This window comes from Anser anser (genome assembly GCF_964211835.1).
Source record: "Anser anser genome assembly, chromosome: 2".
Classification (NCBI taxonomy): Eukaryota; Metazoa; Chordata; class Aves; order Anseriformes; family Anatidae; genus Anser; species Anser anser.
In genome coordinates this window covers 144,633,668-144,646,196 of record NC_139721.1, presented here as the reverse complement: position 1 = coordinate 144,646,196, position 12,529 = coordinate 144,633,668, and the positions used below count along the sequence as shown (strand labels likewise).

Sequence of the window (12,529 nt, the reverse complement as noted above, 5' to 3'; positions counted from 1 at the left end):
CCAGCTCCGGCCACGCTCTGTCGACAAAGCTAACTCTGCGCCGCTTCCTCGTTCGCAACGAGGCACGTTTCAGCTCAAACCCTGCAGAGTTCCCTTTCCCAAGCAGCACACAGCCCCCCACCTCCGCCGCCTACCCCCTCCCTCCTTCCCTCGTACCCCTCCACAGCCCGGGGCCCGCCGGCCCCGTCCCCAGCCCCAGCCCCGGCCCGGCCCGGCCCCGCTCAGCCCCGCCCCGCCGCAGCCCCTCGGAAGATGGCCGGGCCGGGCGGCGGCGGCGCGGCGGAGCGGGGAGGCGGAGGCCGCGGCGTTGTGGTAAATGCGAGCATCGCCCGGCCCGGCTCGGCCCGGCCCGGCCCTTCGCGACCCCTCCCGCTACCCCGCCGCCCTTCCTTCCTCCTTCCCTTCCTCCTCTCCTTCCTTTCTTCCTTCCCGCCCGCCGCCATGCGCTGCCGCCCGGTCCCCCGCGTCCTGCCCGGCCCCGCTGGCTCCGGGCTGTCGCTTTCACCAGGTTGCTTCGAGGAGCTGAGCTCAAGATCCCCAGAGACGCCTGGCTCCCACCGAAGTGGTGGGACGCCTTCGAGCACCTCTGGGTGTTCCTTACCTTGCTGCGTGGACTTCAGCAGCACGTTTGGAGGGTTTGGGGATAAATCGGTTATACAAAAGTAAAGGACTGTGCTCATTATTCTGAGTGATTAATGAGATCCCCCCCCCCATAAAGCAGATGCCAGGCTGACAGATTCTTCGCTGTGAGGGTGACAGAGCCCTGGCACAGGCTGCCCAGGGAGGCTGTGGAGTCTCCTTCTCTGGAGATATTCAAACCCCAGATGCCTGGATGCCATCCTGTGCAGTGTGCTCCAGGCGACCTGCTAGCAGGGGTTGGACCAGACGGTCTCCAGAGGTTCCCTCCAACCTCAACCATTCTGTGGGTTATCGCCACCACTTTAGGAATGCTTTTATTTTATCGCAGTGGTGGGATTTTAACCGAGTTAGAGAGCAGCAGCCCAGAGCTGAGGGCTTGGCACGGGCAGCAGCCAGGGGACACAACCACGACAGAGACCCACCACCTCCCCACCGAGGAGCCCCTCACTCTGTGCCTGAGCTGTGTCTGGAGCCGCCCTGCATCCCCTAACACCTCTCCTGACACCAGTGCGATAAATGCCGGGTTGAACATGTGATTGCTTAGCATCAAAGCAACATGAGGACGTTGCAGAGGAGGAGGTGGATGTTCATCACTGTGCTCTGCTGTACTAACTTCATTTCTTGTGCTTGGTACACACCAGCGTGCGCACACACCCCCAGAGAAAACAACCACAAGTAAGGCCAGTGCAGCATGATTTTGTTTACATTTGTGAAGCTGGACCTGGCTTTGTGCTCAGCTCTCCCATTTCATACCAAACCAGAATCCAGATCTTTAAAGGAAGTACAGTGCTTAAACCTCATGTGTGCCCACATTGGTAGACAGCAAAGCTGGCAAAGTTCTTCCAAAGCTATCTTTAGAATTTCTCCATTTTCTCTCTCATGGAAGGAAGCCTTTCAGGTATCACCATGTATTTACATTCTTATTTGTATATGTTCACATCAACTTTGTAGAGACTCACTGAAGAATTTCTGCTGGGCTGCTTGAACATGCCAAACCTGAACTTCAGAAATAGCTCTTTTTTTTTTTTTTTTACACACTTGTGTACCAATATATTTAGTATATGTGTTTATTTATCTGGACAAAGCAATCATAAATATTTCCTTGACATTTCCAAGTATTAAAGCCAGAAGTAAATGGAAGTTGAATTTAATTTGGGATGGGCATTTTTTTGATACTCAGTTATTAAACTGAGGATAGTCACACAATTCACAGGTAAAATGCCCATCAAAAGTTACAGTTACCTGAAAATTATCCTGTAGCATAACACTGTGATTAGCTTTGGGGTAAATTAGAATTTTTAAGGCTTATTGTTGGGAAGTGCCTGGTTTTTTAAGAAATAAAAGAATGTGGAATAGGCGTATTACTTTAAAAAGCAATTAGTTAGAAAGTACATATGAATTTAATCTTGTAAATGAGAACTTCTTTATTCTTGCAAGGTGATGTAGCTTATGGTTTTTTATTCATGAAAACCAGTAGGATAGATAGAAGGATAAGGATTTTGTACCAACTCTGTGCCAGAAAGGACAGATTGTAGCTGAAGTAAAACCTATTGATTTGTATGAATTCTGAGGCAGTTTCAATTCATTTAGTTTGATCTTCAGCACCATGCTCAAAAACATGTAATTTGATGAGAATGATGCCTAAATAACCGATACTGACATGGGTTCTTAGCGGGTGCTTATAGTACTTATGTAATTTAAAGCACTATCTGAAATTGTTTCCTTTTATGTTAAAGTGCTTTTGCAGGAAACCATGCCAGACAGTTCATTGCTACAAAATATTTTAAAAGTGTCAGCCACCCCTATGTGCTGAAAATGAAGATAGGAAAATAGGCTTCCCAGGCCTTCTGCAGCAGTGTTTTTGGAGCAAGATTTGCCTCTCATTAAAATCCTTGCCAAGGAGTATATTTATCCTCTCCTGTTTCTATGGAGACGAGGAACAGAATTAAGTAACTTTTTTTCCTACGTGTAGTTTCAAGGCTGGTGTAAGCCAGGGGAAAGCTTTCATTGATTCCAGTGATCTCTGAGTCACACTCTTTATGTGCAAATGTAGTAGTTACCAACAAAGTATTTTTCTGAATACAGAAACTGTTCGGCAGAGCTCGAAAACCTGGCCATCTAGGTGTCTGTAGCTGACACTGAACATGCAATAAAACCCAAGCAAACACAAATCCATGAGACACGGCACTGTTACAGGACAGCACTAGGCAGAGCTGGGGGTAAGTTCAACAAGGCTACAGGGCTGGAGGAACAGCTCGGCATCCAATACGTTGTGTTACCCTAGGTACTTCTGCGACATGGGTTATTGCTCTGCCAGATGAAATCGTAAGCAGAGGTTCAGTGACAGGCATTTAAAGGCCCTATTCAGCAGAAATGCCATTAAGATGTGCAATTCACAGTGGCAAGTCTCTCACCATGTATCCTGCTAATCAGTGTTCATGTGGTCAAGGAGAAAGCCAATATGTTACTTGATGAATGTGGTTGTACAAAAAAAAAAAAAAAGCTTGTTAGGTGTCACTTTTTTTGCTGAATCAATAACAAAGCAAAAGTTTTTAATGTTTCCAAGAAACCTCGTGAGCCTGCAGGTCTTGTCTTTCATACAGAACTGTGAAAATTGTGGGGAGTTTGCCTAGTTTTTTTGTTTTTCTTAGAAACGTGGTGATGACTTTGCATCTTCACAACTTTCTGAAGCCCTTGCCTTCTGGCTGATTTTTGCCCTACATAATCTCTACTGCCATCGCATTCTATAGTATCTCCCAATTTCTGTATTCTGACAGTTATGACGCTAACACGTATTCAATCTGAAAAATATTTTTTGCTGTAAATGTATGTATGGTTCTGCAGACTAGCTGACAGTGAGGTGAAATATGAACACTTGGTAATAGTTTATGTTTGATGACTTATCTAAATTAGGAACCTTGCCTTTGGCAAGACATACGGTCTTCTACTGATTTGTACAGACACAGCCCACGGACCACATCGTCTACTCTCCCTATGTACGCTTTCATCTGTAGAATTTTTATTAATGTGACTTTAAAAATACCTCGAAAACAGAAATTCACAGTTTTAATATATGATTTATGCCTGCTAATCCTCATTGGAAAATCCTTTCTTTCTGGTAATCTTACTTTTAACTTACTTGCTTACAAGGTTTTCCAGTTTGAAAGTAGTAAGAAACTTAAACTTGCCACTCGTTTAGAATTATTTCCCCTTTATGTCATGCTGTTTATAATTTCAGGTGAATTTTGCCATTTTCTGTGGAAAAAACAAACAAACATTTAATTTCTGAGGTATACTGAGAAGCAAAATGACAAATGGGAAAAGTGAAATAGTAACCACTGATTACATAATTTTGAAGTTTATGATTTGAGTGCCAGCATATATGAAACAGAGTGTGTCATACTATTAATTCAATACAGTATACTAAAGCAATGGTTTTACATCAGCTATATATTGTCAAACACCATGAAGTATTCCTAACAGTATTATTTAATACTCAGATTTCAGACAATTGGCCCGGATACAGTCTGGATTTGTTCACTTATCCTCAGCACTACTATGGAGATCTGGAATATGTGCTCATTCCTCATGGCATTATTGTTGACAGGTATGTGTGGTTTGTTACTAAATAAATATTTTGGTCAGTTCTTTTGACCAATACTTTGTTCATTCTTTTTTTGTAAAGCCTGTGATCCACAAATAGTGTATATATAACATTTGTTCTAAAATATTGTATTATCAATTATAAATTGTATTATCAATTATAAAAATACTTTTTATGTAATTTGGGAAGTAAAAAAAATGTTAGGAGGTAGGAAATGCTAGACACGTAGTTGTCTTTTGCAATTCATTATCTAATTTCTTTCACTTAGTTTCTGATTTGGGCATTGAGTGAGACAGGGGTCCCACAAAAAAGAGATTGTGATCATGTAGTGAAACTGGCGTTGGAGTGTTTACACACAAGAGGGATGAACCAACCGTGGAAGGGCAAGTAAAAAGCTTTGAATATAGTAATACTTGACTGTCCCACTTGTGCCCTGTCTTGTGTTCTTAATATAAAATGGAGGAAAAAACTACTTTTAATTACGTACAACTTTAACAATTCCCTACTACAGATTGTTCATGTAGATAACCCAGTTGTTCCAGACTGCACCATTGACTTCTGCCATTTAAGCTGTGTAGCTAGCCCAAGATAAGGCTGGGGCGTAGACTGTGTCAGTCCAGAATCTGTGTTTGAAGAGTGGCAATGGGAAAGGTTGATCACCTCTCATTTCTTATCTTACAGTAGCTCCTGTATGCTCTCAGCGTAGGCATCTATGGTGCTTTGATATTTGTGGTAGTCCATCTCAGTGTTCATACTCAGTTATTGTTCTGAGTAATTTTTAACAAAGAATTGGGAACATCTGAATGGAATTTCATGGGACATTTTCAGCCTGCAGCTTTCTACCTACCACATTTAAACAGCCAGTTGCAAGTACTGAAATTGTTGGAACTCCTTGAAAGAAGATTGTAAACATCCATCACAAAGAAGAGTAATGACTCCTGTATTTGTTTTTACACACAAGCTGTCTTTCATAGCCTTTTAAGTTACCATCATCTTGAATTTTCCATCTCTTGTTTAAGGTCAACTGACTCTTAATTCCTCTTTTTAAATAAATATGTTACAACTTCATTTCTCTTGATGTTCACTATAAATTTGTTTGAAGTGAGCATTGAACTCCATTGTTTTTTTTCGTACTCCAGCAGAATGAATTCAGAGGCCTATCAAACAACTTTCCAGAAAAAACGTATTTAAAGAAAATAATGCACTGAGCTGTTTTTCCTCAGAACATCAAATGTCATTTTTCTCTTTTCTGTTGATTTTATATTTTGATAAAATATAAATATGTTGATATTTTATGTCTAGTAAAGACCTTGTACCCATTTTAGATCTATAATACCATCTACCTTGCTCTTTAGAAATCAAAGCCATTTAAAATGAGAATTTTACATGTAAAATGTGATTTTACAGAAATAATGCACGTTGAGGTTTTCTGCGAGATAAAACTGAAGTCAGTGTTTCACTTATTACCCTAAAGTCTCTGAAATGCTTATGAATTCAATATACTCACTAGATGTGTTACTCCCTTTTCTGTAACTGGGGATTTAATGTGTTTAAGTTTGTCTAGTTCGATTCACACACTTTGCATCTTGCATCCAACACTCCTTATCTGCCTGTTGTGAACTTGATCCAAAGCCATTCAAGTCAAGATGCTTAGGCCAACTGTAGGTCAAGATATATTCTCATTACACTATTTTGCATACTGTAAACTTAGAGTATCCACATCTAATGTTATTTTATCCTTATTTTTTTGCCTCAGGACAGAAAGATTGGCTAAAGATATTATGCAAGACATTGGAGACAATGATATTGTGGTTCTCTGTGTACTCAAAGGTGGCTACAAGTTCTGTGCTGACCTTGTGGAGCACATTAAAAATCTCAGCAGAAATTCAGAAAGGTTCATCTCCATGAAAGTCGATTTTGTTAGACTGAAAAGTTACCACGTAAGTCAACAACTTACTTATGTAAATTCTGGTTGTATATTTGTAATAAATAGTGGGCTTTTGTAAATGGGATTTTTTTTTCAAACTACAAGAAAAACAATTTGAAAAATGTTTTTGTTTGAAAAAATTGTGAGGTTTTTTTTCCAAGATATTTGTTCATGTCCCTTTATACTTTATGAATAGTATGAGTGATGATACGAAGCGTCTTCAAGCTGTATTTTTTATTTAGTCTGTCATCACTTTTGGACAAAAAATTATTCAAGTTTCCATCCTGTAAAATGTCTGCATGTTATTCCTGAAATCCTGAACAGTTCTGTTCAAGTTTGTTTCTCGTTACTTCATGTTCCGTTCCCCCCGCCCTTCTATAGTTTGGCGTAACTGCAAGATGATAAATCTATGGCATATTCTAAATGTTTAATGCTAAGTAAATGAAGTGTTTTACTCTTCATAGCATGCAGTTTACATAGTAGCAAAATATACCACTAGATGATGATAGTGCTTTATAAGAAAATGAAATAAGGCGTTGAACCAAACCCAGTGTTGAGGAAAGGATCAAGACTTCCTGTTATCTTCTGAAGAAATTATGCAGTAATGATTCATTTGCTTCCATGAGGCAATGCTAATGAGATGACCTGCATCTTTTTAGAGTGCGTGATTATGATTTCTATTTGCATAAGCTGTACAAATTTATATTCCACCTTGTAGTTCACACTCCATAGTGGGAGAGCATTTCTAGAAGTTGTCCTAGAAATGTCTGAGGAAGTACACCAAATAAATGGAGTGGTAATACAGTTTCTCTCTGAGCATAAATGCAATTTGCTGAGTCCAATAGCTCCTGGAATAGCTGTATGTCTGCTCCACAGGCAGAGGCTGGTTGGTTGGCATTTTGCTCTGACCTCAGTGACCATAAGCTTTTCCTAACTTTTACAAATCCAGCCCAAGTTTTTTTTTCCCTATCACAGGATGAGAGCCTTTTGACACCATTTGGTTAGGCTTTCGTCCTGTGTCTTCTGTTTCAAGAACTAGTCAGGTCAGTGAAGGACATGTACAAGGTAAAGATTGTACAATTTCTAGCTATTTAGCAGTATTACAGAACTAATAAATAAAGCAAAATGTTATGTTTGTCTCACATGAAGGCACATAGAAATTATAGAATTTTTTTTCACTGTGGTAATGATAGTGCTTCAATACTACTGCTTAAAGAACAGTAGAATTATTTAAATGCTTTTTGTTTGTTTGTTTGTTTTGTTTTGTTTTGTTTTTAACTTTGCACCTGGCATTATAGGTAATGTCCATGTTTTTCTTATTGGGTGTCTCTTATCCAGTATGAGGATACCAAAGTTTTAAAATTTCTTTCCTCTATGAAAAGTCAACACTTATTAGCAACACTAACCCATAACCAGTAAGTGAGAGGAGATCTCTACCACAAAAGCGTGGAAAGCTTTATATGAGACTCCCAGACCCTCCGTGTCAGTTTATTCTGTAATAGCATACCTCTCACAGTGTTTTACAATTCAATAAGAGGCAAAAAATTACAGGTTTAAGAGTAAGACTCTACATGAAGTCTTGGAGCATCACCAATTCCATTCTTTTCCTTCCTTTTGCCTTTTCTGTTCCACATTTTCTTAAGGCTTATTATTACTTTTGATCCTTTTTTTTTTTTTTTTAATCTCTCTTTCATTTTACAGACACTGTTCTTCTCATGTAATTTATCTTGCTTCCTTTTACTAACTGTTACCAATTTCTCTCCTAAAGGGAGTCCTGCTGCTCTCAGTATACTTCCTTCAGATATGTCTTCTCCCCTCACCCCCCTCCAGCTGTTTAAATGCAACAATTAACTTCAGCTCAAATTCATGAGATTTTGAATTGTCTCATTCCAGCTTCAGTACTGAAAGGTTAGTTGATTTTTAGAGGTTGTAATTTAAAGGGGGTATTCTTGGTTTAATTGTGTAGCAAAAATGGGCTGTATTTGTGATCCGAAGTCAGATGTTGGCATCAGTGAAAGTACATCTTAGCTGTCAAGTAGCAGTGGAAAATGTTGTATTTTGATGTCTAGCATACAGAGATGATTTCAAATAAACAGAGACTACAAATGAGACCAACTTTACATGGGTCTTTGTTTTTCAGACCTGTCATCATATTCTAGAGTTTAGACATTTAATTAAGGTGTTAAGATCTACTTTCATATTAAGCTGCTGAAAGTTGTAATATCGATTCTTATTTAGACTTCTTCATGCAAATAATTTGATTTTTAAAAAAGCTTACTATATTTAGTGATATGAGTGGCTGCATGTACTTCTAGAGTAAGGATGGTTTTATTTGGTTTACGAGCCTGGACATTTTTATGAGAAAATTTCCCATGGTTTACAAGTACTGTCTTGTTTCAGTATCTCAAATTGGCATGTCAGATTACTGAATCTTGTTTATATACAGGTAATGTGGGGAAATACTGTTAGTTTATTATTTTCAGAGGAAATCTGACATAGGAAACCATAGCTTAAAAATCATGTAGTTACACTGTTTATGTTCTACACACATCAGTATTAGTTCTTAGACCTTTAATAAAATTCCTGTAACTGAATGTGGAGGTTTTAGCCTTATCTGAAAGCATATTTTTGCTTCCTCTAGAAACTGAACTGTATTTTTCCATTTCTTTTTTTTTTCCCCTACTGGAATGCCAAAATGATGCAGTACAGAAAGTTAAGAAGCTTATACGCACAGACAGAAAATTACAGGCTCAAATGTAGATCAGTAAAAAAAAAAATAATCAGGTATGCTTAATTTGTAAGAAAAGTTTATATCTGTAAATCCAGAAATACACCATTTACAGAAAACAAAAGAAAACAAAAACACCAATTACGTTGTGCTAACTTAGATTTGAAGGCTTTTTGATTTCTCTTAAGTAAAAATTATTAATAAATGTATAAAAGATTAATTATGAAATGGGAAAGAATTGTGTCTGGAAGATGCATGGAGTGGCACCCTCCATAGAAATATGACAAATTCTTTGAAAAATGCAGTTTCTTGTAGACTTAACAAGTGGTGTGATAAACTTATTGTATTTTTTTTGTATTTTTTTTTTTTTACATAAGCTCAAAATAAGGAGATAGTTTACCTGGGGATTTGATTAGAGGCTGTATGGTGACTTTACAAGCTTCCAGCACAATGGGCAAATTAAAAGAAAATACCAAGGTGAGAGTTAGGAAATATGATTATTCAGATAAACATACGGAAGTAGTGTGTAGATACTGTAGGGTAAGATTCAAGACGTAGATGGAAAGGAAAATAAAATCCAATGGTGAAATTTGAATGAGAAACAGCAGTTCTGAGTTTTAAGAGTAGTGAGGCAGTAAGTATAGTGGCTAGACAAAGAAGTGCTAGCATAGTCCTTTCATGAAATACGGTGCAGGTATGGATAAGCTGCATGCCAAGTTTTAGGGGAAAATGATGTATTCTGGAAACAGTGATGTAAGAACTGAAAGAATTTGGCAACATCTTAGATACCAAGTTCTAAGAAATTGGACTTGAATATGGTATAAGTTAGGAACAGTGGAATTCACTGCAGAGATTTTTGAGTGGAAGAATAATATCTAATATATTCAATTTCACCATATTGAATTTTTTCCTGAGTGATCACTCCTACACAGGGAGTTGAAAAGTGATGAGAGTTTCAGATTGATAGAAGAATTCAAAAGTATTTTCAGAAACATGGTAGGTTGAAATCAGGAATGAAAAGTATTGAAGAAAGAGGATGGGCTTGCAAATGTCACGTAAGGACAGTATGACACCAGTGGGAGAGTTAAGAAATATGGATCCAGAAATTCTTTAATATATTTGTGATGTTGAGAGCTTCAGCAGATTAAAGAACTAATTCAGAAAAATCCGGTGGGAAGTGCAACAGAGGAAGCTGGAGGTTGTTTCACTAAGATGCTTACAGATTAATGGATAGGACAAGACATGAAAGAATGTTTGAAGATGAAGAAGAAGAGAGAGTGAGCAAAGGAATAGAAGACGGATGTCACATACAAAAGGGCTAAAGGGGATGTGTTTTAGTAAAAAAACATAGTGTGAGGTCACCCAAATCTTAGACTTTCTGTAAAGAAGTGAAGGTTAACAGGATCCTATCAGTTTTCTTATTTAAAGCATATCTGTTTTTCATGCAGAATAGTATAGTGTTCCTGAACAACAATAAGAGTGTCTCTTTGTTCAATGTGGAAGAGACAATTTAGGACAGGCTAATAAAGGTAAAGGCTCAATTAGATCTTGAGACAGAAGATGTTCTGGCTCCTCAAGTTTATAGGTACAACAACAATGTCCTGTCCCACGGGTATGCCAAATGTGATCTCTAAACCAAAGCTCAATTCTGGAAAGGAATTGAAAACATTTAGTAGATGAGTAGAGGAAGCATACAGAGTCCGTAGATATGCTTGAGAAGTTTTTAGCAGCCTCTCAGCAGAAGAGAAAGTAAATACATGTGAATTAGGACTTCTTTGGTGGACAGATGATGGAAGCAAAAATGGAAAGAAAAAAAACAGGCTAAGAGTTGTGGTTAAAACTGGTAGCAGGGGCTGGTGGGAGAAAGGAGAAACACCCATGCTTGTATTGGGCAGACCAGCGTGTCTGTTACATGTATTGCTACACGTTCCTCTGAAATGTTTATTTTTCCCTTATCATTATCCATAGCTGTCTGTTTCATTCTCAGAATTATTACATGATACAAAGAAAGTATGATAGTAAGCCGTATGTTTTGGGGAAGGACAGGTGAGTCTTAGTGGCATAGCTTTTCCTGTGAGAAGCATGGTGAGCTGAACAAGGAGTGAGATATTTTCCTTTAGACTTTCGTGATTTCTTTGGTTATCCTTGTGTGGACTAATGGGACAGAAGACCAATCATCTCTGTTATTTTGAACTTGTGTAGTGCACTTCTTCAAGAGAATAGTAGATGAATTGTGATAATCAGATAATGTATGATAGTTAAAATTACATGTCAAGCACAGATTATTACAGAATATTGATCTGTTTTCCGTATAGTGCCTGAATTGCAGATTTTAGAAGTGCATTTTTCATATTCCGGTGGCAAGAAGGTATTGTTGAAAATCACCCTGAAAAATATGAATGAGCTTCAAAGGAATGTTGTTTGCTAGTCACTTGGAGGAAACTTGCAGTGGGTTATGTGGATTGAGCCAATTCATGTAATCCTTTAAAATTAATACATTATTTATGGTTTCCAGAACATAACTAATAAAAAAATGTGACCTCAAATTGTAATCCACGCACAATGGTTGCATTGAAATCTGTTCACAAACAAATCCATTGATATGATCTGTTTCCTCTTCAGCCTCCAGTTGTTTGAAATATATTTACAACTGTTGGTTATTAATCTTGGCATAAATACGACCATTAGTGCTGCAAAACTCTGAAAACAAGCAACAAAACAAGTATTGTTTAGTAGAAATCTGAATGTTTTTGTCTATACGGGGCCATTTCAGTAAATAGTTTTGCTAAACCACTCTACTGTAGGAGTAAGGAAACAGAGATTTTATAATGAGTAAGTTGAAAGCGAGTTGATAAATGTAGTAAAATAGTTTATTTTTCTGCCTTGTAGCTTTACTTCTCATATGCCATTGCTAAATACTTACATCTTGAAAAGCAGAGCAGCGTGAGACATCAGACTATAACTACAGTAATGAACTGTGTAAAATATATATCCATTCTTTGCTTAATAGCCTGTTCCTATTCAATATTATTTTACTATGTGGAACTTGTTTTTTTCAAGGCCAGTGTGAATTTTACATTTACATCTAAAAACAATGCATTGTAATCTGTACCCTAAAAAGCAAGTAACTTCTTAATGACTTTATTAATTTAACAACACAAAAGAAACGACTAAGTGTACTGCTTGGATTTAATGATTTACATCTAATACCCAAACTCTTCACCAGTGTTATGATGATTGTTTTATCTCCATACCTACATGTCATGAAAACACAGCTTATGATCTCCCAAGTAAAGTGCACGTCCTGAGATGGAATCGACATTAGCTTTTGTAGTTACAGGCTTTGTCATGGGCAGGTTGTGAGTTCCTTTTATTTTGCTTCATTCACACATTTTAGCTGATGTCCATTTCATCTTCCTTGATGTTGAGCAGCCATGGAAAAATTAGAAATTGGAGCCTACCTGGTAGAATTAATTCCTACGAACTTTAAGGCCAAATTTTGCAAAAATTTCACAAGATTGAACTCCATATTTTCTGAAAATGGTCAGTTTGACAGGCAAATAAATATTTGTTGTAGGCAAAATGAGCTTTATTTACTTAATTTGTAGGGGCTGTCCATGTAGTAGACAGT

General features: G+C 38.0%; 1 protein-coding gene across 2 annotated transcripts in view; it reads left to right on the top strand.

Annotated features, from left to right (window-relative positions):
* The first annotated feature begins 192 nt into the window (after positions 1–192).
* PRTFDC1 (phosphoribosyl transferase domain containing 1) overlaps positions 193–12,529 on the top strand; it is a 45,629-nt gene continuing 33,292 nt past the window's right edge. Inside the window, exons 1-3 of one of the 2 annotated variants that reach the window (XM_083823648.1) lie at positions 193–312; positions 4,140–4,246; positions 6,000–6,183. In XM_083823648.1, coding sequence (XP_083679774.1) covers positions 253–312; positions 4,140–4,246; positions 6,000–6,183 — 351 coding nt within the window. In that variant the 5' untranslated portion in view covers positions 193–252. The remainder of the gene's footprint in view (positions 313–4,139; positions 4,247–5,999; positions 6,184–12,529) is intronic. The other variant, XM_083823647.1, reaches the window with a different exon arrangement.